This window comes from Oryza brachyantha, chromosome 2, assembly GCF_000231095.2.
Source record: "Oryza brachyantha chromosome 2, ObraRS2, whole genome shotgun sequence".
Classification (NCBI taxonomy): domain Eukaryota; kingdom Viridiplantae; phylum Streptophyta; class Magnoliopsida; order Poales; family Poaceae; genus Oryza; species Oryza brachyantha.
The window spans coordinates 12738070-12765776 of NC_023164.2; the positions used below are offsets into that span (position 1 = coordinate 12738070).

Below are 27707 nucleotides of genomic sequence, written 5' to 3' on the forward strand. Positions count from 1 at the left end.
ATCTAGGGGTGTCATATAGGTCCTAACAGGCTTCAACCCGCTCCATCCGCTGGCGTGGCATGTCATGGTGGCTCCTACGAGAAGGGAGAGAAAAGAATAAGGAGAGAGATACTGACATGTGGGACCCACACGGCCCCATCAACAAGTAGGCACCACCGTGGCATGCCACATCAGCGGATGAAGTGGGTCGGAGCCTGTTTGGACCTATATGACACCCCAGACAAGTTTGGGACCAAAAAATGCATTTTGAGAGTTCAGAGACATAGATGACACATGCACATAAGTTTAGGGACCGCTAATGCACTTTACTTAAAATTAAATAAGATAAAGAGTACAACTACGAGATAAAGAGTTAGATATTCAATGCGACTCAACGGCCACGAGTACAGAGTAAATGAGTATTATCTAGTGCTTAAGAAGTCTCAACGAGTACGAAGTAAATGAGTATCATCTGGTGCTTAACAAGTCCGGCTCGGTGGAATTAATTTTGTCGGTCAAAATATGTTCCCCTTATTTTTATATGTTTTAACACTGGATAAGGGGTAAGATGGACATATCCTGTCCTTGGCCCACGTCGTATGCTGATGTAGCAGTCATGTTTATTTGTAATGGGCTTAAAATGACAGAGGAGAGCTAAGTTGTAAGATTAGGATGATAAATAATCTAAGTTATCGGGAAGATGGCATTTAGGAGTGCTTTATTGGGAGGGACGATAAATCTTTATCTTTACTACTTAAAAAATACGGATATTTTTGGTACGTTATAGGTCTCCGCACGGGCCGATGGCCCGCATCCACCACCTCACACTGCTGGGCCGACCTCGCCCTCAGTCTGGATGCCGCATGCTTCGTCTTGCTTCGGTAGCGACACACGCGGGCGGATCACGATGCGCTCGGCACCAGCCAGCCCATGGGAAAAAAGCGCCGCGACAGTGGGCCGTCTGTCCGCGAGGGGCATGCAGCGGAAAGGATTAATGCACGCAACCTTTCTTCCATAACTCAATTATATGCATATGCAATAGGATGCCATTGATTGGATGTAACATTAATTTTTTTCTTGCATGTTGTTTGTAACGTGAACCTCAAATCCTAATACACTCGTATAAATAAAATTTACTAAACAATTTATTCAAAATTTTTCATTATAGCGCCAATCTGAAACTAACATATTTGCCCTCGATCTTGCCCACTCGTGTGTGATAGCATTAATATATTTGCCAATCTGTATCTTAATAGATAATGCAATCAACTTTTTATACAAGTTTAATCATTTAAAAATTATAATAGAAATATGTTTAGTAATAAATACATTTAGAAAAATAATAATTAGGAATGTTTTTAATAAGATGAATGATAAAAAAAATGTATCAAAAAGTTAATAATATTATTTATTAAAATATACAGGAATATATGTTTTACAGAACTCGACTGTCCATTAAATTACATACACATAATACATATGTACGTGGAATGATTATTTTTATATCAATGACAAAGCACGGACATCATGCTATGCTAGTATAGTCTAAAATCCCTGTCGAGGAGACGAGCAGGCGACGCGAACGTCTCCCTCTTCTCTCCGCTCCTCTCCTGAGGTTCCCATCAACCCGGAGACGGAGACGCAACACAAACGGATCTACCCGCCGCTCTTCCCCACTACACCGCGGCATATACCAATCCTACACACTTCCCCTTCTTCCTTCCTCTTCCACCTCCAGATCGCCCTCCTCCTCCTCCTCCTCCCCCCCGCGCGCCAATGGCGACGGCGCTGGCGAGCCGCGTCGAGTCGTGGGCGCGGGACCAGGCGGCGCGGCTGCCCCGCTGGGCGCGGCCGCCGCCCTGGCCCTCGTCCTGGTCCTGGTCATGGCCCCCGCCGCCCCGGGCGCCCGCGTGGCCCGGGGACCGCCGCCGCCAGCGGGAGCGCATGTTCCGCGAGGAGTTCGAGCGCCGCCGCCGCCAGCTCCGCGAGCTCTGCCGCGCCGTCCGCGTCGACACCGTCGCCGAGCTCCAGGAGCTGCTCTGCGCTGTCGTCCTCGCCGAGTGCGTCTACAAGGTGAGACCTAGGTGATCCCCTCCCCTCCCCCCACCCCCCTCCCTCCCTTCCACCGTTCGTCCTGTGCGCATTGCGATTCGATTCTTGTCGATCCGGTTCTGGTGGCTAGGTGGATTGAACTCTGACTGAAACAAGTGATGCAATTGGCCAAACGGAGCGACGATTGATCTTATATAACAAGTTGGAATGTTAATTTTTGTCCCCGTAGTTTCATGTAAAAATTGGCAGCCTCTTGTGATGTAAAAACTAGGAAAGTGAATTTAGTCCGGAAATGTCAACGATCACAAAACTTTCTAGCAAATATATGTCTCTCACATTGGGGACAACCACGTGCTGTTATTGCAGCATTCTGCATTCATCATCTTGTGCTTTTAAGGGATGAAAAAGCAACATCTCTACGGTGCTTGATTGCCATGGCTAATCTGCTGGCATTTCTACATATACATTCAGTTCAATTATCTTTCTCTTTGTCATATGCCATTAAGTTGGGACCATGAAAGGGAATGGCTAGCCTAAGCAAATTGCTGTGATATTGCACATAGTTGCATTTTCAGGTTGTTTGATCACCAGCAGTGCTATGAACATATAGAACTCAGTTGACCAGGTGTACTAGACATTCTCAAATTGATGCAGCATGCATTCGCTGCATGAAAACTAACCTGGACCTCCTGGCACTCTGGATTATACTATTATTCCAATCTTCATTCACCATTAAGATTTGGTTAACCTACTCTTCGCTGGTTTATTAATATGTTTGACTATTTTCGCTTCTTCTCCTATAAACCCAAAAGTAAAGTTTCTTGAATATTTTTTACTTATTCCCTCTGCAAGGTTGTCAGGACCAAACATTAGCAATCTGGGAAAGAATAAGTGTTGGTATTGCCTAGGACAGAAGGGTTCAAGGCAACTTTCTGTCGAATAAAAGGTATTAGGGCAAAAACAATATATTGAATTACAAAGAGAGTTTATGGCCTTACCTGTCCAGAAATATCTTCTCAAATTTTTACATAAAAAAATCGCCCCCATCCAGTGTTCTTAAGGAGACTATGGTCGTATTCTTTTGTTGGATTAGTAACTGGCGAGTAAAACGTAGCAGCTTATTAGCATATGATTAATTAATATTAGCTATAAAAACTTGAAAAATGGATTCATATGATTTTTTAAAGCAACTTTTCTATAGATTTTTTTTTTGCAAAAAGCACACCGTTTAGCAGTTCAGGAAGCACGCTTGCGGAAAGCGAGAGAATATAGGTTGTGAAATTGGGGTAAAGAACACGGCCTAGGTGAAGCAAGGTGACCCACCACCTTTCAGACACCCCATCTCACCAATTTAGCATTCACAGGAACTGACCCTCTCAATATACGGAGAGCTTTTTACGAATTATGCCAATGATCTTTTATTTCCATTGCATGCATGGGTACTTTGTTAGTCTAATAAATTTCAAATTCTTGTCTAAACACATGCCGATATGCTGCTTAGACTCAATTTTGTTATTTGGTTCCAGAGACCTGTTTCTGAGATGATGAGATATATCAATAAGTTCAAATCTGATTTTGGTGGAAACATTGTGTCTCTTGAGCGTGTTCAGCCATCCTTGGATCATGTACCGCATAGGTAAGCTTTAAGCTAGCATTCCTTTTCCCCCAAAATTTCTACAGTTTGTTGAAAGATCGTGCTTGAGTATTTTGTCAATTATAGACCATTCTGATTAGCATTACAGGTAGAATAGTCATGTTTGTATAAATGTAGTCCCTTGCTGTTATTTTCTTTCTCACAAGTGTTGTGACAGTATCCACCAGGTTCTTTTCTCATGCTCCATCAGGCCAATTCACACAAGCTTTGGCCATATAATTTCTCGTCCATTGTTGCCTTCACCTCCATGCCATCCACCCTCACCTCCATCTGTCTCAACTTTCAACAGAATTGCACCAATTAAAAAAAAAGATGCATAAGAATTGATGACAACTTGTTTAAATGATTCAACAGCATAAGTTGATGCACTCGACGTAACATGGGCACATCATTCTTTCCACCCTTCAATACTTCTATATTCTTAGCACTCCAAAAGGCAAGGCTGAAAAACAGAAAACAATGAAAATCCCCAAAATCAACTCTAAAGTTAAGTTCTAAATTCAAAATTTTACTGTGGCTTATAAGCCAATGGGCAGACTCCACAGGCAAAACCATAGAAGGTGGATTGTAAGCATGTATATTACATAGAGTCAGGCACATCTCATATTCTTCCTAAGGTTAGTAAATCTATAACCGAACTCTTTATGTGCTGGACTCATTGGTTTTAGGTGAATGATGAGCCAACTATTTAATAGTTTACTCTTAAGAAGTTTAATACAGAAGAGTTGAACATGCAATCATCACTTTGTGGTAGAATTGTGTAACATCTGCATTGAACCTTATGGTTACAAATGGCCCATTTATTATGTTAATGATTAGTTGAATTAAGAGTGGACATTTGCCTTTCTTGGCCTATGTTTGAATTGTTCAGGTTGAGTGCTTAAATAAACCAGGTTCTGCAGGTTTTGTTTGTTCAGCATCCTGATTGGTTGCAACATCTCAAATATTTGATTTCCTTGTCGGTCTTTTTGGAAAGAGGCATTTATAAGCCAAAAAAATACCCATTGGAATGACACATGGCATGTCTAACAGAGCATACATTTAGGTGGCTTGCACACCATGTTTTCCTAATCATAAATTATTGGCTATTAACATGTCTTCAGTTTGATAGTGTTCTCACTATATAACTAGGAATTACATCATCAAATTTAAAATTGTTGATCTTATTCTTAATATGATATAAACACTGCTCAGACTATCTTCTCATAGCAAAACAATGATAATCTCCTCATTGTACTGTCTTTTCTTGATCTATTATTGGTGAATTCCTGTAGGTACCTGTTAGCAGAGACTGGTGACACTCTATTTGCTACGTTTATCGGTACAAAACAATACAAGTAAGCATTTATTGGGTTCTTAATATACAAAATGTTTATCTTATTCAATTTGATCAAATTTTCTTATTCTCCTTTATAGAGATATTATTGCTGACGTGAATATACTCCAAGGAACCGTATTTCATGAGGATACTGCACATGATTTATCTGATGCTGTTAAGTGTGTGCAAAATGATGACCAGATGGGTGAAGAAAACCTTGGGACATCTTATCGAGAAAAATCAAAACAGTTGAGAAAATCAAAACCTGCTGCACACCGGGTATGCAATAAATGCAATTATTGTCGAATATTTGTTCACTGTTATTACTTAGTAATTTCTTAGAATTGATTCATAATTGCTTTGACCTATCTAAGTCTGTATATCATGTAGGGTTTCTTAGCACGTGCCAAGGGAATTCCTGCTCTGGAGCTATACAAACTTGCTCAGAAGAAGAACAGGAAACTTGTTCTGTGCGGACATTCGCTTGGTGGAGCGGTATGTAGGATGCATAACTTGTAGCATATAATCTCACCCTTTCTATTTGCTTATACACCACAAATTCTAATACAGGTAGCTGCTTTGGCTACCCTCGCAATATTAAGAGTACTTGCATCCTCATCTCCATCTAAAGAGCCTAACAGGCTTCAGGTGAAGTGTATCACATTTTCTCAGCCTCCAGTTGGGAATGCTGCACTGAGAGAGTAAGTTTGTTTACATATACACAGAAAAGTCCACTTGGCTGCTTTTAATTTCAATATGCATAAAATCCTGCATGGCTGCTTGTAGTTTCAATTAAGTTTTAATTAATTAATGCTATTGTATTTTGCCTGGGGATATGTGTCAGAGAGTTGATAAAACTGAAACCGCGTTTTTATCTTTTCATTTCTGCCTTTTACTAGCTACGTTCATCGAAGAGGATGGCAGGACTACTTCAAATCCTACTGTATTCCAGAGGATTTGGTGCCGCGTATTTTATCACCTGCATACTTTCACCACTATAATGCCCAAATACCTGAAGCATCTATTGTAAATAACACAAATGTAAAGTCTGATGAAAAAAAGGAGACAACGTCTGTAAGGCCAAAAGAGAACAATGGGGAGCAACTTGTTCTAGGTGTTGGTCCTGTTCAAAAGTCTCTCTGGAGACTTTCAAAGCTTGTTCCCTTGGAAGGAGTGCGGAAAAGTTTAAGTGCACTTCAGAAACAAACAAATATTTTTGGAAAGGCACCATCACAGTTGGATAGTTTTTTGCAATCAAAGGTTGATGAATCAGAGGATGGGCTGCAATGTCTTGAGATTCAAGAAGGTTCAGACGGAATTGCTCTTACACCTTTATCTGATAAAGATGGAGCACTCACTGAAGAAAACAACAGGACTGATAAAACTAATGTGTCTGATGTTGGGGGTTCTAAACGGTGGAATAGAGTACCTTCTTTGCCTTCATATGTTCCATTTGGTGAGGTTAGTAGTACATCTTATTTATTATTTACTCTGTTTGTTCGCACCTATTATTAGTTCCTATTTGGTATCATATCCTCTCACCTTTTAAGCCGCAAATTTCAATTCTCTAACGAGTATGATTATTTGCATAATGCACATTCCCGTTCATGTGGAGCATTTCTGCGCATTTCTCAAAAGATGTCCAGATTCATTTTGACAAATGCACAAAAATGCTTATATTTTGGAATGGAGATAGTAACTTTTTTTAATCGGCTTGAAGTAATTGATGACCCATTAGATCATCAGTAAACAGCTAGGATTTGGTGACAACAGCATTTCCTGTATTTTGTGTATCTTTGTTCCAATTTGTGATTTCAGTTTAAATATAACTTCTACAGTAACTTAACTGTTCGATAATTGTTATCATATGCTTTTTTTTGTTATTTACCTGGTGTATATGATTTATCATTCTACCTTGAGAGAACCATGAAATAATAAGATTAAAAGTTAGCTGTCTTGCAACAATTTATTCTTTTTTAAAAAATGAAGTGGTGCTTCATCTGCTGATACTAAGAAAAGTTTTAATGCTTTCCAGCTATACTTGTTGGGTGATTCATCAGTCAATGCACTTTCAGATTCAGAGTACTCCAAGATGACATCGGTGAGCTTTTTTTAATTCATTCCTAACCTCATACTTTTGTAAAAAACTGAATGGTCTTGGATGCGTGATTTGTTTTAACTTTTAATGATATTGGATATACTCATTATCTTGCTCTGTTCTGGCAAAGGCATTTGCAGGTGCAGTCAGTTATAACAGAATTAAGAGAGCGTTTGCAATCACACTCAATGAAGTCCTATAGGGCCCGCTTCCAGAAGTAAGATTAACTTTCATGTTACACATAACTATTACTACATAATGTTCTTTTGCCAACTCATTAATCAACTTTAAATCATGAGATTTGCTTCAGTCCAACAGAAAGCACCTTGAGGTACCGGTACCTTGAGGTACCAAATCATTTCCTACCATTGGATCTAGCTGAGTAGGATGTGCGCTGTTAGATACAACGAATAGAAATGATTTGGTACCGCGAAATACTAGTACCTTGAGATACTTTTTGTTACTTTTTGTTGGGCTGAAGCAAATCTCTTAAATCATATGTGGCTCATGCATCAGACCTAAGTATGATGAACAAAACAAAAGGAAGTATGATTGTCTGATGTGTGCTAAATGTTTTTGTGCAAAATTCATTTGGGTTATAATAAGTATCAATTGTTCTGCTCAGTGTAGAAATATAATTGTCAGGTGTATCTGTGTTTTCCTATTGGACCCTTAGTTCCTAGTATGCTTATCCATGACTGCCTACTTATACTCATAATGTGGCTTTCTTATAAATAATTCACTTATGTTTGTTTTTTTATTGTACAAGTTCTGAGAATAATGAACTTGTGCGGCATATGGTGCATGCATGTCTCTTGTTCATAACATCAAAAAACATTAGCATACTAAACCTACATTAAGCTTGGCAAACACAAGACAACTCCGTTGCATTGGATTAATTTATCTAGTTTAAATTGAATGTGATAGTGTTATCCAGTATTAATTGCTTATCACCATTGAAGTGTTACTGTCCTCTTTCTGCAGAATATATGACATGTGCATGTGTGCAAATGCCCCGCTTTTTACGGGCATTGAGCAATTACCACAATTTTCACATCTGCAAGAACTACTTGGTTTAACAGCCGCTGATTCCATTGAACTTGGCCATATTGTGGAGCCCCCTACTATTCGAACTGCCACTTCCATTCTTCCTCTTGGATGGAATGGCTGCCCTGGTGGTAAAAGTGCTGAACCTCTGAAAGTGGATATAATCGGGCATGGCCTGCACTTGTGCACTCTTTTCCAGGCTCAGATAAATGGAAACTGGTATGCTTTAGTTCTTGTAAACACATTTTGAGTTACTATACCAGGCCTGTGCTTAGTTTGTACTGCAAGCTTTTCTTGACACCTTCCTTTTGAAATACAATTCAAAAATAAAAATTAACTCATGCCAATAATACCACAACCATTCACAAAAGTAACTCTTGCCTTTGTTTTTTCAATTGGGTATGCCTTATCATCCACATATCCCTAATAGGAAAAAGATTTTATATTTGAACATGTATGATATGAATGCAGTGTTAATATTTGAGGGTTTGTGTGAATTTCAAATCCATATATGTATATCCTGAATATCAGCTGGATTTATATAGTTTTGGCTGTTGTTCATATAAGATTTGTCTCTGAGAACTCCAGCTAGAACAATATATTCTTTAATTCTTAAAAAATATTTCCTATGTTTACATGCCATATTTGATGAACAGCTTACCTCATGGAACAAATATTGCTCTTTGCTTGTACTTGTGGCGAGCAAAGTTCTCTTCACTTTATTTGCTAGTTTTCCATCTTACTATTCAACATGTACAGGTATTCAACAGTCATTGAAACTCTACCAATAGCTTCATATTCATCAGATCAGGAAGTGCAACCTACACTGCAGAAAATGCGGATTCTAGTTGGCCATCCACTAAAGCAGCCTCCAAATTATACCAGTGAAGATTTTATGGTTCCTGTGGTCACGGGTGCAGAGAATCCAGATTATGGATTTGACTTATTATTTGAAGATAAAGATTGTTGCAAGGGTTTGAATGAATTTCTTATATACGGTACGAGTGATTTTGTAACTATATGTAAAGAAGTCTATGTGAGGACCAGGAGGGTCCGATTGCTTGGACTAGAGGTACCTCCGTATCTTGATAATAACTATTTTTCTTAATTTTTTCATGGAAGTACTAAATTAGGGATGTATTTGTACGTGTAGGGGGCAGGTAAAACTTCCTTGCTGAAAGCATTGTTAGGACAATTTAAGGAAAGAAGCAAAGCAGTTCTTGAGTGCATACATGTAGATTTGCATGGAAAGGGTGTATCAAATGGATTGTGCTACGTTGACTCGACAACAGTGAACTTGCAGGTATCTTTGTTTTGGTTTACTATTGAGCTATTTTACCATGAAATTCGCTGCACTCACAGTTTTCAAGCACGTATTAGAAAATTGTTACCTTTTTTGTTTATATTAAATGAAAAGTATGGTACTTAATTGGGCCTCATGTATTGTTGTATACCAGTTACTTAATGACCATACAAGCTTATAGTTTTGTAAGATAAATCAGCCCAGCAGTTCTATCTGAAACAATTGGTTCATAATTATTCTGACATTGACTTCTGATCAGAAAGTTCCACTGAGATGGAACAATCAAATTGTCATCCAACTCAGCTAAACTTTTGTAATGGAAGTTCATGACAGTGAAAAACATCATGCTGACCAAAGCCATTGTGAACTTGAGTATGGGGGTCTGTTGTTTGTCAGAATTTTGGAAGTAGCGGTGGAAAACAATCTTTTCTTTTGTCTCAGGGTGAAAATTGGATTTCACCCATAGTTCCGAGGGCCAAAGAATGGCTTATTTGTGGTGATGGGCATATATAGCAATGTGAGTCCTTTCTCATTATTGAACCCCAAAGGCCAAAATACTCATGATGCTTTTGTTCTAACAGGAGCTACCCTTAGAAGTTGCACAATTCAAAGAAGAACTGCAGTTAGGGACACATGATCTCAGCAAGAAGACTGACTTAATTATTGTTGTGCATAACCTTGCTCATCGAATTCCTCAGTATCACCAGTCCAACGCTTCTCGGCCTCAGCCAGCTCTTTCACTTCTCTTGGATGAAGCCAAGGCTCTTGGCATTCCATGGATTCTTGCAATAACTAATAAATTCTCTGTCAGTGCACATGAACAGAATGCATTGATCAGTTCAGCAATGGAAGCCTACCAAGCCTCTCCTGACATGACTAAAGTTGTTAACTCTTCCCCATTTCTGATGCCAAGTGCTACAAATAGTGTGCGCCCCATCAGCTCAGCTAGTGGCAGTCTGAGGAATGAGGATCCTTCTGGCAGAACTGCTTTTTGTCCAGTAAACTTTGCACTCTCGCCATTTCAGAGGAAGGACATTGTTATGCATGTTGAGGGTGTGACTGCTCTTCGTCAACTCGTACATGGAGTAATTCGCAGTAATGAAGAACCAGCATTTGAGGTAATGTCTCATTCCTTCTACATTAATTTTTACTCCATTTCAAAATATAAGTATTTCTAGGTTGTTTAGCAAATGTTAATGTTGTATCAAAATATACTCTTTTAGTTATTTCAGTGGTCAATTTTTGAATTTTGAATGGTTTAGATATCATTTCCAAACTTCTAATTGGTTGAGGAATCTTCGATGTGATGAAAATCCTAGGAATCAACACAAAAATGCTTATATTGTGATAACACGATTTAAACCCTAGAAATGCTTATATTTTAGAATGGAGGGAGTAGAAGGTAAGGGAAGCATAGATCTATGTATGGTTATAAGCCTCATATAAATTTTGCTGTTTTTTTATTTGCCTCACGAGACATTAGCTGTAGGTTAAAATCCAAAATAATGGCAACTTTAGTCTACTTTTTGACAGATTATCAATATTAAGATAATGCCCTTTGAAAAATTCACATTGCTGACTGGCTACTGCATGCTTTGAATAGGAACTTGCTCGTGAGAGATTGTCTCTGGAGCTGGAGAGAGAGAAAGCAGCATCTCTGCAAGCGCAACAGAAGCCCCAGAAGAGAGATGGCTCTGTTACAGCTGCTGCCGTAGGAGCATCACTTGGTGCCGGACTGGGGATCGTAATGGCTGTAATAATGGGAGCCGGATCAGCACTCCGGAAGCCATGACTAAGTTTTCTCTCCACCTATTTATATTAGCGTATAGTAATTCCCATGTTAAGTATAATTGAAGATTGCCTGGAAGAAGGCATTAGTGTAGACCCCAGAAAAGAAAGTTAGTGCAACATAGTTAGTTCATAGCATATTGCCACATTTTGGCAGTGTATAGAATAGGTTAGCGATGCATCTTTGCTTAAGATGCCGCTGTTAAGTACAGTATTTGATCTACCATCTTGTTCAGGGTCGCTAGTCAGAGAAGCCGGGTTTATGTTCATTTGTAATTCATTATTGATTCTGAGGTTTCCTATATTGTCCTAGTACGTGTAAATGTTGTGGCGCGTGAACTCGCTCAATTCGGGTCTCTGCTCGGTCATTCTGCTTGTCATATGGCTGAGCTTTTTCGGATTGTGTAAAGTTGGTTGTGTAATGGAATATGGCTGACAAGTTACATCCAGTCTTGTGCAGCTTAAAAGGACTGGAGATTGGAGAAGAGAATGTTCAGATGAGCTGAAGTGATGATCTGATGGGGAACAAGAACATTGTGGGCACATTTTACATCCGGGAGAGTTAAGGCGACGGAAATATTAAAAACAGTAGTAGTACTGCATTGGTTCCTTTCGATGCTATAGTGACAACCAATTTTTAACATCTGCCATATCTGTTCGAGGCACGGATACATAGTATGTGATCTCATATTGGGATGTATCTTGGTTCCATCACTTCATTTCTGTTGGTCATTCTTTTCCTTGTATAGTTGATCATTTTTTTCCTTGTATAGTGTATTGCAAGTCCCAGTCCCACAACTATAGGGAGGGCTAGTTCAATTTTCTTTGCTCAGCCGTACGATTCGATACAACGACGTGGCACTAAAAGGAAAATAATATAAAATAAAATATGCATGTCAATTCTTTCCTCTCCACTTTGGTGCAGATATCTTATCGTGCTTATGCTTTAATTCTCCTTTTGTATAAAGGGTTGATTCAGAAAAACTATGATTAGGTATTAAAAAAAAAGAAAAACTATGATTAGAGCACCAAGTCTTATAAGAGTATCTCCAATCGTGAGTGCTTATGCAGGTGCTTAAATAAGGATTAAACTTAAACACCTTAAGATCCTTGTGTTGCAATGCGACAACTTGCAATAAGCGCTTAAACTTTTACAGCTCATCCTAAATTGATCATCTAGGTAGAAAGACCAAGATTCTATTTGATCAACATTAAAAAAACTAGAGAGTCATAAATCTTAAGTTGCATGTATACATGCAAAATCAAAATATGCAAATCACATTAAAATTGATAGAATAATACATGTAGGCATTTAATGTGCATGTATCCACAATACTGTTTAATAATTTGAGAAGCGTGTGTGCAAAATTCAATAAATAATCTATCGATAACTAAACAAATGAACGCATCCTTATTAAATTCATGCTTTGTACATCCTCAACAGGGTAGTTCTCTCCTCTGAATAAATTGTCTCATTTTATAGTAATCCAAATTTTCAGACAAGTTTTCTACATCACGTAAGAAAATCCTTCGCAATATTTGAAACCTGGCAGTTCATCTTTTTTTATTATTCAATTACATGATAATCATTCTTCTCTTATGATCCCTGATCACCAAATTCTAGTAGTACGATAGAAAGTCCTTTTCCAATGTGGCTAATCACAAGGGAGGATGCAACCCGCGTACACAAGCTTGTTATCACAAACAAGCCAATAAGAGGATTTTTTTTCCATCACGGTTTATTTTTCATCATTGGCTTTAGATCACTAAGCCATCATGTTGTTTGACTTCTTCATTAAAAAAGTGAAAAGATGACCCCCTGCAGTGTTACGAAAATGAACCGTGGTACGCATATTGCAAAAATGGACCACTAGATTGAGTATCACTAGGAGGTTAAAGCTAATGAGCCATAGCTGACGAGCTTCCCAAATAAGAGGAATAAGGCATGTCTATGCATGATTCTGTTAGATAATTCAATTCAATCATAAACAATAGATTACGAATTTAAACCCTAATCAATATATGATCACCGATTAATACAAATGCGGAAAACTAAATAAACTTGCAGATGAAGCCATCTGTTTCCCTTCTTTTCTTTCCTTCAATTCCGTCTTCTTTCCTTCTTGGTTTCTCGCAGCAGATTCTTGTCACTGCTTGCTAATAAAATGTCATCTACATAGAGTACCAGTATAATGAATTTCCTACCTTTAATTTTGGTATAAATGCAGTTGTCCACCTTATTTTCCTTAAATCCGAATTTCTTGATAATTTCATCGAACTTAAGATTCCATTGCCTTGACGCCTGTTTAAGTCCATAGATGGATTTCTTAAGTTTGCATCCCATACGGTTCTTTCCTTCCACAACAAAACCTTCCGGTTGAGCCATGTAAACATTTCATTTAAGTTGCCATTTAGAAATGTTGTTTTCACATCCATTTGATGGAGTTCTAAATCATAATGTGCCACTAGCGCCATGACAATCCTGAATGAGTCTTTCTTAGAGACAGGAGAAAACGTTTCATTGTAATCAATTCCTTCTCTCTGCGAAAAACCCTTCGCCACAAGCCTTGCTTTGAATCGTTCGATATTTCCTTTGGAGTCCAATTTAGTTTTGTAGACCCATTTGCAGCCTACTGTTTTTACTCCCTTAGGAATTTCTACTAGATCCCACACTTTATTTTGGCTCATTGATTTGAGTTCATCTTCCATGGCTTGAACCCACTTGGATGAATTTTTACTGCTTATGGCTTCTTTAAATGAGGTGGGGTCGTCTACCTTCCCAATATCTTCACCCATGTAAATTTCATAATAATCAGGGATGGCAGATTTCATGTTCCGTTGTGATCATCTTAATTCTTGATTTTCATTATTGACCACAGACGGTTCAGGATCAGGTTGCGGAATTTCTTCTTCATTGTGTGTCACAGGACTCTGTTGAGGCTCATTATTTTCATGGGTTTCAATATTTTTCTCAGCAGTAGCCGTAGCGCCAACTATGGGAACTACAGTTTGTGGTACATTATGAAAAATAGGGACATTATTCTCTTGGATTTCCGGAGGAGAAGAAACACTCACCCGAATTTTCTCAAGATTAATTTCCCTTTCCTGCGAGCTCCCCGTTTCATAGTTTTCCAAGACGACAGCGTGTCTGGTTTCTACAAATTTAGTGACACGGTCTGGGCAGTAAAATCGATATCCCTTAGAATGTGACGGGTAACCGATAAAATGACAGCTCACAGTCTTGGGGTCTAGTTTCTTTAATTGGGGGTTGAATAATTTCGCTTCTGCACGGCAGCCCCACACTTTCAAATAATTTAATGTCGGTTTTCTTCCGGTCCACAGTTCATATGGAGTTTTCGGCACGGACTTGCTTGGATCTCTGTTTAGTATGTGTGCAGCCATTTTTAATGCCTTAATCCATAATTTATTTGATAAGTTGGAGTGACTAAGCATGCTCCGCACCATCTCCATGAGTGTGCGATTGCGTTTTTCTGCCACTCCATTTTGTTGAGGCTCCCCAGGCATGGAATATTGTGCAATAATCCCATGAATCTGAAGATATTGAGCAAATGGACCAGGACTTTGCCCAAATGGAGCATGTTTCCTATAGTATTCACCACCACGGTCTGATCTCACTATTTTAATTTTCGCGTTGTGCTGGTTTTCAACTTCTGCTTTGAATATTTTGAATTTTTCGAGAGATTCAGAACGATCGCTTATGGGGTAAATATATCCATAACAGGAGTAATCATCCGTAAATGTAATGAATGAATCAAAACCATCTACAGATATCACTGGGAACGGTCCAGAAATATCAGTGTGAATTATTTCTAGTGGACTCGTGCTCCTAGTGGCTCCTTTCTTAATTGATTTAGCAAATTTTCCTTTAACGCAATCTATGCAATGATCAGCGTCAGAAAAATCTAAGGGGAGTAATAATTCTTTTTTAATGAGACGTTCGATTCTCCCCCTAGAAATGTGGCCTAAGTGACAGTGCCACAATTTTGATGTAGTCTTATTTTTATCATTGCAGGCATTTATGACATTCATCACAGTATGATCCAAAAAGAGCAAGTAGAGTTTGTCTCGCACAATGGCAAGACCAATTACTTTATTTAGATGTTTAATGTAGCAGGCTCTCTTGCAAAAATAGCAGTCACGTCCAATTCTGCTAGGACTCCAACTGAAATAAGATTCCTTTTAAAAGAATGAGCAACTAAAAAATCATTAAGTATTAATTTGTAGCTATTGGGGAGTTTGAGCGTGAAGGCTCTAACCTCTGCTCCATTAGCCACTCTTGGGATTTGCTTCCCTTTCTTAGTGTTTGGACGCCATTCAATCCCTGTAATGAATTAGTAACGTGCACAGTGACACCTGAGTTAACCCACAAAGAGTTATGGGAATACTCAATAAATTGGGCTTATTAACATTAGATATTTCATTAATCTCATTTATAATTTTCCTGGCCAATTAGTCCTTAAAGCGAGGACAGTTCCTGTGCTAATAGCACACAAGGTGTTGTGAGGATTATTAAATTTTAGCCCAGCTGAAGCTTGAGGGCTTGGTTGAGCAGCCTTAATCCCTCCTTGTTTCTGAGGGTGTGACTTGCCCTTTTTTCTTTGATCAAAATAATATATGTGTAAAAGGAATGCTTCTCCAAATCTAGTCACCGTTGGGCAGAAAGGATTTAGAAAATATTAAAATAAATCCTTAATTACATCACCGTTGGGCAGAAATAATCAAGGAAAAAAATAATCATATTTAAATTGACGTGAAACCATAAATAACGTTGGTCAATAAATAATTTCACATCATGAATTCTTTCTAGCAAACTTCCCGTTGGTTCCATTTGACTAGAAATGATTTTTTTTGAATGATCAAATATATTATTATCAATTTTTCACTAATTTTAAATGGCCCAGGAAAGAATATAAAATAATGAATTCTTTCTAGCAAACTTCCCGTTGGTTCCATTTGACTAGAAATAATTTTCTAAATAATTAAATATGTGTTATTAATTTTATTAAAGTAATTTTAAATGGCACAAAAGGAATAAAAGAGTAATTTATGTAATTTTAAAGTAATAATCATGATAAATAAATTTAAAACTGGCCCAGGAAGGATAAAAGAATTTATGCAAAAAAGGCAATTAAATATATATTCTAATTTAAAGTTAAAGGTTTGCCCAAACAAGGTATAAATTGATTTCTGAAATAATTTATGCACGCGTAGGGCGAAGCCCGCACGGCGGCAACGGCGACCACGCGCACGCACGCACAGGACGAAGCCCGCACGGCGGCGGCGGCACCGTGCAGTGACCAAGGTCCACACGACGGCGACAACGATTACTACTTCCACTTCGGTAAATTCTTCGATTCAATACATTCAATCGAATCGAATTGATTTTAGTGAATGAATTTTGGGGTTTTTGATCTAGGGTTTAGTTGATTTCTCGAATTGGAATTCGAATCAATTACACTGTATGTTAAACAACCAGTGTCATAAATTCAAACCCTAATCCAATTGCAACAATCAATTAGGCCAAAAATTGATTATATGGGACCAAGTACGAGTAGAAAAGCTCTGATACCACAATGTTAGATAATTCAATTCAATCATAAACAATAGATTACGAATTTAAACCCTAATCAATACATGATCACCGATTAATACAAATACGGAAAACTAAATAAACCTGCAGATGAAGCCATCTGTTTCCCTTCTTTTCTTTCCTTCAATTCCGTCTTCTTTCCTTCGTCTCCGGCGAGATTATATCGCCGGTGATCTGTTTTGAATCTCCGACCTTCGGGTCTCCAACGGCACTGCCCTGGGATCACCGCACGAAACCCTTCCAGCGCATCTCTGATCGGGAGAGGTTGATTTCGAATTTCTGGTTGAGAGAATAAGCAACATGAGCGTCCCCGTGGGCTCCTCTTCTTTTATATAGCACTGGTGGGCCTCGGGGGCTTTTCCTAATCCGATTCTGACCCGTAACCACGGATCGCAGTTACGGTCCATGAGGGTTACGAATTTTAGAGTTAGAGATAGATTACGGATAGGATTACGGTGGTTATATCCTTTCCTAAATATCGGCTAACCGATAAATCAAGCAACAGATGCATCCTCCCAGCGGTAAGTGTATAAGAGGGAGGAAATACATATAAGTTTGGCCATACCAAATGCAGACCGTTGGTAGTAGCGTGGTCTCAATATAGGATCACTCTTAATGGCTTATTGGGATTAAAGAAATTTTAAATCCACAAAAATAGGAAAAACAGAAGAATAGCGATGCATGCACTTGCGAATCTATAGGATTTCAACAGGAAACCATATCGAGGTCACTACAAGCTTGCCCAACGCATGGCTCCATGCTGTGGCATCGTGGTTCCCCAAGTCGATGGCATGCGAGGGAAACATGACCTGCCAAGGTCACGAGCTCGACTCCGACGTGGAGGCCTAGAGACCACGTGTCAGCGTGGAGCATTGTACCTGTACATGACCTTAGAGCGCCGGGTGGCTTGTTTGGTTCATCTTTAAAATTGATGGCGACAAAAATAAAGATGAGAGGGAGCACATGGGATTGAAGACAAGTGACGCATTTGGCATGAACCGATACGGTGATATGTACTACTACTCCATTTGCTGGAATATATAGGTGCAACTTGCAAGGAGTTAAAACTCAAACACCTATTTAAATAGGGGTGGATATCGAGCCAGCTCGGCTCGGCTCGGTTTAGCTCGTTAAGATAACGAGCTGGTTTGACTCGGCTCGTTATCGTAACGAGCTAAAAACCTAGTTCGGCTCCACTCGTCGAAAAACTCGAGTTGGCTCATTAGGCTCGTGAGCTAATGCTCATAAAATTGGTCCCAAACAAATTTGCAGCAAGTTATACAATCAAACATACAAATAAACATGCAAACCCATCAGCAATTCAGCATGCATGCACGTATCGCCATGAACGACCAACCAACCAAACACGCGCATGAAATGCATGATCTGCACTTGGACGAAGCAGTCGTGGTCTCATGGAAGAACATGCGGACGATGCCGGCGCCGACGCCGGGGTTCTGTCGAACGACCTTCCCGACCACGTCCCTCAGGACCCTCACGACGTACTCCGCTCTCAGCCGCACCTGGCCGTCGCCACCATGACCAGCACGCACGCCACCCAATCGATCTGGGCCCTGGGAGAGCCGGCGGCGGAGACGGCGCGCCGGCAACGGAGGGGGGAGAGCCGGCAGCAGAGCTGGGGAATTGGTGCCTGGCCACCTGCGATAGCCGGTGGCGCGCCGGCGGCGGAGGCGGCGCCGCTGGTGGCGAAGGTGGGAGATCCGGCGGCTTGTAGCTATGGTCGCACGTCGCGAGGCTGGGTCTGGGTGGGAGGGAGAGGGACGAGCCGAGGAAGACTGGGGCGGCGGCGGTGGTGGACTGGTGGAAGTGTACGAGTGTAGTATTTTGTCTAGGGTTTTCTCTTTTTTATTGAGCTGTGATCTTATTGGGCTGTGGTCTGTGGCATGTATGGTGGCTTGTTAAGGCTCGCGAGCTGCTCACGAGCTTGCTCGAGCTAGCTCGTTATCTCTAACGAGCTAAAATAAGCTCGGCTCGTTAGAAAAATAAAATGAGTCGAGCCGAGCCAAGCCGAGATTGTTACGAGTTGAGCAAGCTAACAAGCCACGAGTTTTCTATCCACCCCTACTATTCACGTATGATCGGGCTGTGCACATGTTAGGCTGAGCTTGCAGATCAATGTCGAGATTAGTATGTGCATGCATGGTTATGTTAGCCATGCTTTGTAGGCTAATTCTCTTCGCCATCACCCTGGTCAGTGAATAAATTATCCCGTTTTCTAGCAACCCACGTTCCATACAAGTTTTGCACACACAAGAAAAAAAAATACTCCGGAATATCAGATACATACTCTCCATACTCCATTCAGCATGAGCATTGTAGCGAGGAACAAGGAACTAATTATTCTGTGACGTTATGTGCCGTGTAGCATTTGATGAACCGAGCAGCTCTGCTTGATGCAATGAGAGAACAGGGAAGGGAAACAATGTGCAAGTGCGTGAGTTTGTCCAACTATCAAGTCAAACCAAAAGGGCATCTTCCTTTTCATTCGATATATGGCTCCTTTATCTGAAACCATGTGATCTAAATGTATACAATTCTACGATACATTTTACCAGTAGAACTAAATAGGTGTTTTATCTTCTGACGAGAAGTCAACTTCTTGAAATCTAGAAAAAATAGGTGTTTTATCTTCTGATTTCTAGTTTATTTTTGGCCTGTAAAACTATAGTTTCTCATAATATGAATGAGAATCTAGACTGTCTGAAGGGGCTGGAGATTCTACGAGAATTTGTAATTGCCAAATGCTCCTCCAAATATTCTTAATGAAAATTCACTGCTAGGTAAAGCCCTGACAGTTTTCTGGTCAAAAAAAAAATGCTCCTCCAAACAGACCCAAAGACAAAAGGCTCCTCTCTTTTCCTACGAGAAAGCTCTCAAATTTGTAAATGATGTATTTTTTTGCAAAAATCTATCTAGAATTTTCTTTTACAATAATGTCAATCAATTTTTCCTGTTTATCATAGCTGATAATTAATTTATCATTCACTGATAAGATATCTTGTTTTGTATGACCTTATTTTCTTGTTGTTCCCTCACTCTCAATCCCACCTTAAGTTGAGTGAGGCTTGCTACTAAGTTCATGTATGTGACTGTGGAATGATCCTCCTTCCTTTGAATGGTTGATTATCTCGGGCATAATCTTAATTGGGGGATAAAATTTATGATGGTTCAAATTTCATATCAAGATCGTGCATCATGATTTCTAACCAAGATACTAAATAGTGTTCGTAGCGGCCACAATGACAGTACCGACTATCTAGCACTACCACTACTTCGTAGCGCTGAATATAGCAGGCTAGAACTTAGTGGCTGCTATTTGAGTTAGTGGCCCGCAATAGCGGGTCGCAATTTGACATAAGGGTAACAATAGCATGGACCTATTTATATAACCCTAGCCTAGTTGTACTTTCTTAGGACACTATTTGCATCTGGGTGCCGCCGCCACCATAGACACAAACACAGTCACCTCCTGCGTTGTGTAGATTCAATGGCCATAGTAGCTGCACTACGCTCTATGGTGTCTATTTATACTCATAATTTATATTTGTACCAATCCAATATTAATTTGTTTGTCATTGCTTTATTAGTATGTTAGAAAGTTATTATTTATGTTTTATACTTAAATTTATATGGCGTTATTAACTGACACTATTGGAACTTAACATCTTCTATAGCGTACGCTATCCTCAACCGCCTGCACAACCATCAATCCACTACCGACCCGCTATCTGCTATTTATTAGCTTGTTTCTACCATGCACAACTTTTTATACTTCTTGCACAAGTCAATAGAGTATAAGCTCCACAAATGATGCATGCCAGCTTGCTGTTGGAACAGCAGAATCACCTCGCTCCATCGTTCTTGGAGGAAAGGATTTTGCTTCAGTTGGCTTGCAATAATTCAGGGCATATCATGGTACCACAGATACTGAATATCTGCATGACCCAATACTTCCCATTCCACAAAGTCATAGATCAGGCCAACGATCGAGCTAGGAAAAGGAAGGCTAAAAAGTCATAGAAAAGAGATCATAATCTAAATGTAGTTTGGGTTATGATGGAGACAGCATTCAGCGACAACGTCGCAGAAAAGAGACGATAATCTCGTACATGGAGACTTATCCTCTGACGAGGAGGCATGATACGAGAGAGAAAAAGGAACGGGAGTGCATTCACTAAAAATATTGAAGATTGAGAATAATAAATAGTCCAGTCCAGCTAGCAAAACTGGATCACTGAATTAATGCTGAAAAACAGATGGCAGGCGTGTGCTGACAATTAGTCTTTGGTGAACACACAAATTGGTAAATTTTCACCGGCAGAAGCAAATGTTGCACGAGCTAGTGCTTCAGCAACTACCGAGATATAAACTAAACTAGCTGCTTCACGTCACACCCAACGCTAATTCTATAGCGTTGTAATCTCTCACAATTCTATAGAACAAACCCATTTTATCAAAAATAATTGACCACAACTAATTAATCTGCAAACGAGAAACCCATGCGTCGGCTCTTAGCTAGTTAGCTAGCATGTCTTACTCATCAGACTCTGAACCAAACAAGCAAGTTAAGTTCATACCAAAAGCTTCACCCTCTTCCGACGCGCTTTTTTCTCCCCGTACATACGGGAAACCCAACAATCTTCTCCCTTACACCGAGCCACCATCCAGCCCAGGGTTTGCAAAACGACGATTATGGCCATGATAATCGCGATAATCGCTTGAGCCACCAGCGCTGGGCACAGCTTCGCTAAACCGCGGTACGATTTCGAAAATTTTATAAGATTTCAATTTTTAATAAATAAATACGAAAAAATAGTGATATATGGCGATAATGACAACATATATTGCGGCATGTCACGTGGATTTCACACCTAAGCCGCGATTATTGATATTGTGAAAACCGTCACGGTTATCGCTAAGAATATCACGATTATCGATATCGTGAAAACCACTGAGATAATTGTGACATATCGTGCAGTTTTGTCTTCAAAACCACGGCTACTCAATTTGAATTTACACAGTTTTTGCGTGATAATTGTATTAATCGGTGGTTTTCGCTAAACCGACGGGACACGGTTTCAGCCTATAAAACTGTTTCGCTAACCCTGATCCAGCCACACATTGCAGCTTCTGCAGCGAAGCGACGGTGAAACTAGCCGGGTGGCCATTAGCTTGCGAAGAACCTGTGCAAATTACTACCTATGTCCTTAAATATAAGTGATTCTAGGAATAAATCTGAATAACCTTACAGTGCCTTACATTATTAGATGGATGGGTGAAATATTTTAAGGTGAGCTAATATTAAATCCTAGCAATTGGTTCTTTCTATTTGGTTTATCTAATATCAAATACAATCAAACAACTAAATAATAAATATCAGCACAAAAGGAAAGCACTCGTGCCCATAATTGTTCTTTCTAAATTCAATTCCTTACATGCATGCAAAACTTAATTGGGGGCATTCCAAGCAAACAGCAAATTCTACCTAAATGGGTCCACGTCCATGACAATCAACTAACATTTTGTATGAATTTCTAAATGCTTGAAATTTTCATGTAAATTTAAATTCTTCATATTTCTAAATATTTTAAATTTTCATGTGAATTTAAATGCCGTGTTCTGAATATTGATGTCCTTAATCAAATTTGATTTCAATTGAATCTATCCTTACACAATTTAAAATTACGTTTTATATAAGATGCTCACATTTTCAAAATTAGTACTACAGCACATTGTCATTCCCATTTAAAAATATGGAAGCTAATATCATAGCATTAGTTGGTTACATATTGTTTATATAGTAGATTTGAGAGTCTGTTACTTTCCTTTCTTACAAACTATTACCCCTAACGACTTGAGGGGAATGTCAACAATTTTTTTTAAATTATACTACCTCCGTCTTAATTTAACTATATTTGTGAAATTCCATATCCAACGTTTGACCGTTAATCTTATTTAAAAAATTTATGAAAATATTTAAAATAATAGTAACACATGAAATAATATTCATGTTTTATCAATTAATAACAATCATCATAAAACTTTTTAAAATAAGAAGGATGGTCAAATGTTGAACATAAACAATATAAAAATACACTTTTTATGGGATGAGGTGCCCAAACAAATAAATTTCGGTATTCAGATAGATATAGAGACATTAATAAGATATATTACAGAAGCATCATAAGTCAACATTTAAATATAGCTTGAAAGGTAAATAACCATGATAAGTCACATGAACAAATAAGTGTTCAAGCATCCAATTAACACTAGCTTATTTAGTCATACTTTCGTGGGACTATAACCTCGCATTGCATTTAATACGTTAACATGTCGTTTATATTGTAAAACATATTATAGTGTAATTATAATATTGAAAGACAATGCAAGTAACGATGGTGCTCCCGACGCAGCAGCGAACACCGGAACATATATACAAGGGGCAGCATGGTTGAATCACCAATAATGGGTGAATGTCCCCCGGCCGGTGCGTTCATTTCACCAACTCTAACAATGTTCCTATGTTATTGACAATAACACATGTATGCCAAATTGACTCGATATTGCTATCACCGAGGAAAAAACTAGAGTTCTTGCAATTGTTGTTGTCGAGATAGTAAAAGTGGGGGGGGGGGGTCCACTGCAGCTAGTTGTCGAATTAAACAGTGAGACTGATATGTGTGTATGTTGCAAGATGGTTTATCGCATGAATATGCACTTGAACTATGGATGATATGCACAATTTCTAGTTGGTTTCAAGATCATATCTTTCTTTCCATTTTGTTTTGTTTTTTATTTTTTCTGTTTGGTTAAATCCATGGAAGAAATCAAACAAAAATAATCCATTTTTTTCAGTTGGCCATCTGACAATGCATTGTTACATGCGTAAAATTCAAAGCTATGTATTGATAAAATTGACCACATCTTGATAAATTTACTTATTGCATTGCAACCTTATTGAAAGTTGACCAATCCTCTCCAATGTTGCCTTCTTCATATGCGGCATAGCATTATGTTGCCTTCCTTTCGAATGCATAATCTCTCTCATGCACCGCTATTGTGTGAGAAACACATGATATGATCTATCCACCGGATATTCTTCATATGCTTTAATCATATGTATATCAATTTCTTAGATGTTTGATGGAGAGATTTATGAAATAATGACTGCATTGCTATAAAAAACCTAGGTCCAAAATATTAAGATCTAAAGAATTGCATGGTTGAAATATTAGTTGTATATCCCACCCATCTTCTCGAGCAGCACCGAACAATTCTGGGTCATGAACTGCAATGTGCATCTTCGTGTTGTCAGTTGTCTTGTTGGATGTAGAATGGAGGTCCTCGTTCCTCACCAAGACACTTTTCTTTGATGGCCGGTAAGACCTTTTGAATGAGATATTTTTTGATAGTGTCCTATGTCACAAATGTCATGGCCTTTAGCTCCAAGGTTCCTGCATTCAATTATGCATATAATATTGTAAGTACTCATCATTTTTAAGTAATTACGTAAAATTAAACAACTTACCCCTCTCCTTGTCGTAACTTTTCCTCTTGGTCAGCTCCTAGTAAGTTTAGGGAAAATTTCCAATTTTGCCATCAAATGTACACATGCCATGCTCATCAAACCTTGAATGGGTTTTCACTGTAAATAAAATTACTTTTTCAATGGAACTTTTATTTCTTAAGCCTCTTTTGGGGTTCTCTTCATCAAGTGTCAGGTGATAATTTTTCTTTCGCCGTCTTATAAAATCATTTCTCATCTATGTACATGACATTGTACAAAGATTTGAAAGTGGGGTCATCCGTTATGCTTTGGTTGCCAAGCATTTGTATGCAAAAGCGCAATCAAGCCTTCATTTAACCTTCGGTCAAGGTGAACTTCATGGCATCCATGTGGCGCCTAAATCTTCTTTCTTTTAGACATCTATGCAATGTGGTTTTTGACATATGCATAGCATTGGCTAGGTCATGTATTTTACGATCTTCTCTAAGTAGCGCATCTTTGATTCATCAGGATTAAAAGAATGATTTTTACAACCACGGTTCTTTTTTGGATTCAAAAATTACAATTCCACCTACAACTTGTCCATCTCGCCATACAAGCTAGAAAACTCTCCATGGCACCCCATATCATTAGCAACTGGCTATGTCACTACCTCCTTCATCATGCTAGGATCTTATCTCTCTAATCGCATGGCATATATGGTTTGTTTTATATCAGGAGGGTACTGCCCCCTCCTCTTGATACTGATACCTACACATATGATGAATGATGTCTTATTACATGCAGGCTATAGCAAGCAACAACAAGAAAATTAAAAAAAACAAAAAAAAGTCATAATTACGTGTATTGGCTAGTTGCATGTAGAGGCTTACTATTTTCATGGGTATGGAGTTGTGCATGCATAGCTAATTGAACTTATCCAGTTAAAAAACGGAGTGATAAAAACATGTAAGTATTACCTACATAGATTGCCTCGACATCAACTTCATTGTCAGCGTCACCTCCATAGGTGGGTTCTAGATCCACAGTGTGCGCTTTGTCGCTAGCTTCAACTTAAACCATGTGTGCTCCGTTGCAAGTTTTAGTTAGAACATGTGTGTTGTGTCATCAGTTGCATCCAAGTTGTTAGTTGTGTTGATGTTGTCTTCGTTAGCAACTTCTTCATCAGTTGGAAAGAAAGAAACACAGAGTACATTAGAGAAAAAAGGAAAACAAAACATAAATCATGAACATCTTCATTGTCGGAATCCCAAACGAAATTGTAGTTCAAATCAAGTATAGCTCCATCTAAATCCTCAATTTCATTCCAATTGATGGGTTGATTAAGACCCAAACATGACATTATGTTGAAACCATGGGAGACAAGAAACAGAGAATTAAAATGTGAACTGTATTGTAACACTTCAGTCCGTCTGAAGCCTAGTAGTAATGTGATTTAGGTCCATGTGGCCTAGAAGTGGATATGTATAAGTGGTTGTTTAGTTACCACCTTGGAAGTTTATGTGGGTGAGGGCTTTGCTTATAAGGCTTGGTTCTCCAACCATGGTTTCTCTAGCCTAACCCTTTTATATGAAGCAAGGGCAAAGATGTGAGTGGGATACTATACGAACGTGAGTCCCTATAATATATAGATCGGACTAATGTGGATTTTAGAGGCAGGGTGTTACCATTGGTATTAAAGCTTACGTAGCCTTATTTGATCCCACCATCCTAAGAGAAGCCATCTAAACCTCAGATTGATCAAATTTTGTGCAGAGAAATTTAATTCGGAATGGTTTGGTGTTCATATTATTTACTATTCATGAATAGTTTAGCTTCAATTAAAATTTTTTATTGTGCAGTTTGTTTGTAATTAGTACTAGCAACAGTAGGAATTGTAAAATTTGGGCAAAATTCATCAAATTCAGCATTAGCGGGGGTGGTCGATGTTAGGCTAAGATTAGAAATTAAGTTGGATCAGATAATCCAACAACGACAACTCTCGTTGCTGTTGCAACCGTCATGGTGGCGAGGGCCACTGAGAGCATGTGGACCGGCACGAAAGTAGCGTAGACTGGAGCGTGTGGTCCAGATGAATACACCCGGTTTTCTATTAGGAATTTTCCACATGACGAACAACATTTTTTTATTTTTAATTTAATTTAATAAATAATTTATAAAACTATTTTTTTCCAAAATTTATAAATCTAACAACCTACCACCCTCCTAGAGGGTGGAAAGATGACGTGGCATACAACGGGGAGGGAGACGAGGATGGGCTATGACGGCGCAGTGGTATTTTTGTGGTTTAGCCCCTTGCCACCCATCTATAAGGACAGCAAGGGGCAAATTTACATATGTGTATAATGTATTTAATTGTATAATCACAAATATTATATACTATGTTGGTTCAGTGGTCACCGTCACTCTCTTCTAAACTAGAGACTAGAGGTCAAACCCTCGTGGGAGCATAACAAAAATTGGAGGACATATGCTCCCATTGCGCCGTTGTCGCTCGTTCCTGGCTCCCTTCCAGTTGTTTGCCACGTCATCTTTTCGCCCTATAGGAGCGCGGCATGAGGTTAAATTTGTAGATTTTAGAAATGAAAATATAGTTTTGTAAATTATTTATTAAATAAAATTTAAAAATTCGACGAATAACACAGACGGATAGAAAGGTCATGAGTTTGGCTGAGACTCGTGGATGAAGAACACAGACGACGGAAACACTTCAATTTTTTTAAGAGAAAATCTACTCCATACCATTGAGCTTGCATCAATTCAATGATCTGGCATTGACTTTGTCGAGTTCTAAGATATACCCTCGGTTAGCAGTTTTCTCTATAATATACCCTTGGATCCTATGTATTTATAATAAATGTCCAAAATGCCCTTTAGACATACAAGATTGACTATTAATTTATCATGTTAGAAGATCGAGAAAATTATGAAAATTTTTGCCTAGCATCCTAACAAATCATTATAATTTGTGGGTATCTTTTAAGATTATTTTTCATATTTTATTTTTTAGAAAAATATTTTCTCGGTCTTAAAAGATACCCATAAGCTATAATGATTCGTTATGATGCTAGGCAAAAAAATTTCATAATTTTCTCAATCTTCTAACATGATAAATTAATAGTCAATCTTTTATGTCTAAAGGACATTTTGGACATTTATTACAAATGCATAGGATCCAAGAGTATATTGTAGAGAAAACTACTAACCAAAAAGTCAATAGCAGATCGTTGAATCGATGCAAACTCAATGGTGTGGAGTAGATTTTCTCTTTTTTTTAAATCTAGCGATAGAGTAAAAGATAAAGATTGATGAAACGGCTTATTATCGAT

The 27707-nt window shown here is 38.7% G+C and overlaps 1 protein-coding gene across 1 annotated transcript; it reads left to right on the forward strand.

Annotated features, from left to right (window-relative positions):
* Positions 1-1612: 1612 nt before the first annotated feature.
* LOC102712146 lies at positions 1613-12166 on the forward strand. The gene is made up of 14 exons (XM_040520679.1): positions 1613-2052; positions 3558-3667; positions 4960-5022; positions 5102-5282; positions 5394-5498; positions 5574-5704; positions 5903-6464; positions 7039-7104; positions 7242-7318; positions 8086-8367; positions 8908-9220; positions 9302-9451; positions 10033-10569; positions 11055-12166. The coding sequence occupies exons 1-14, from the start codon at positions 1756-1758 to the stop codon at positions 11241-11243; spliced, it is 3063 nt and encodes a 1020-aa protein (XP_040376613.1). The 5' UTR covers positions 1613-1755; the 3' UTR covers positions 11244-12166.
* Positions 12167-27707: the final 15541 nt, after the last annotated feature.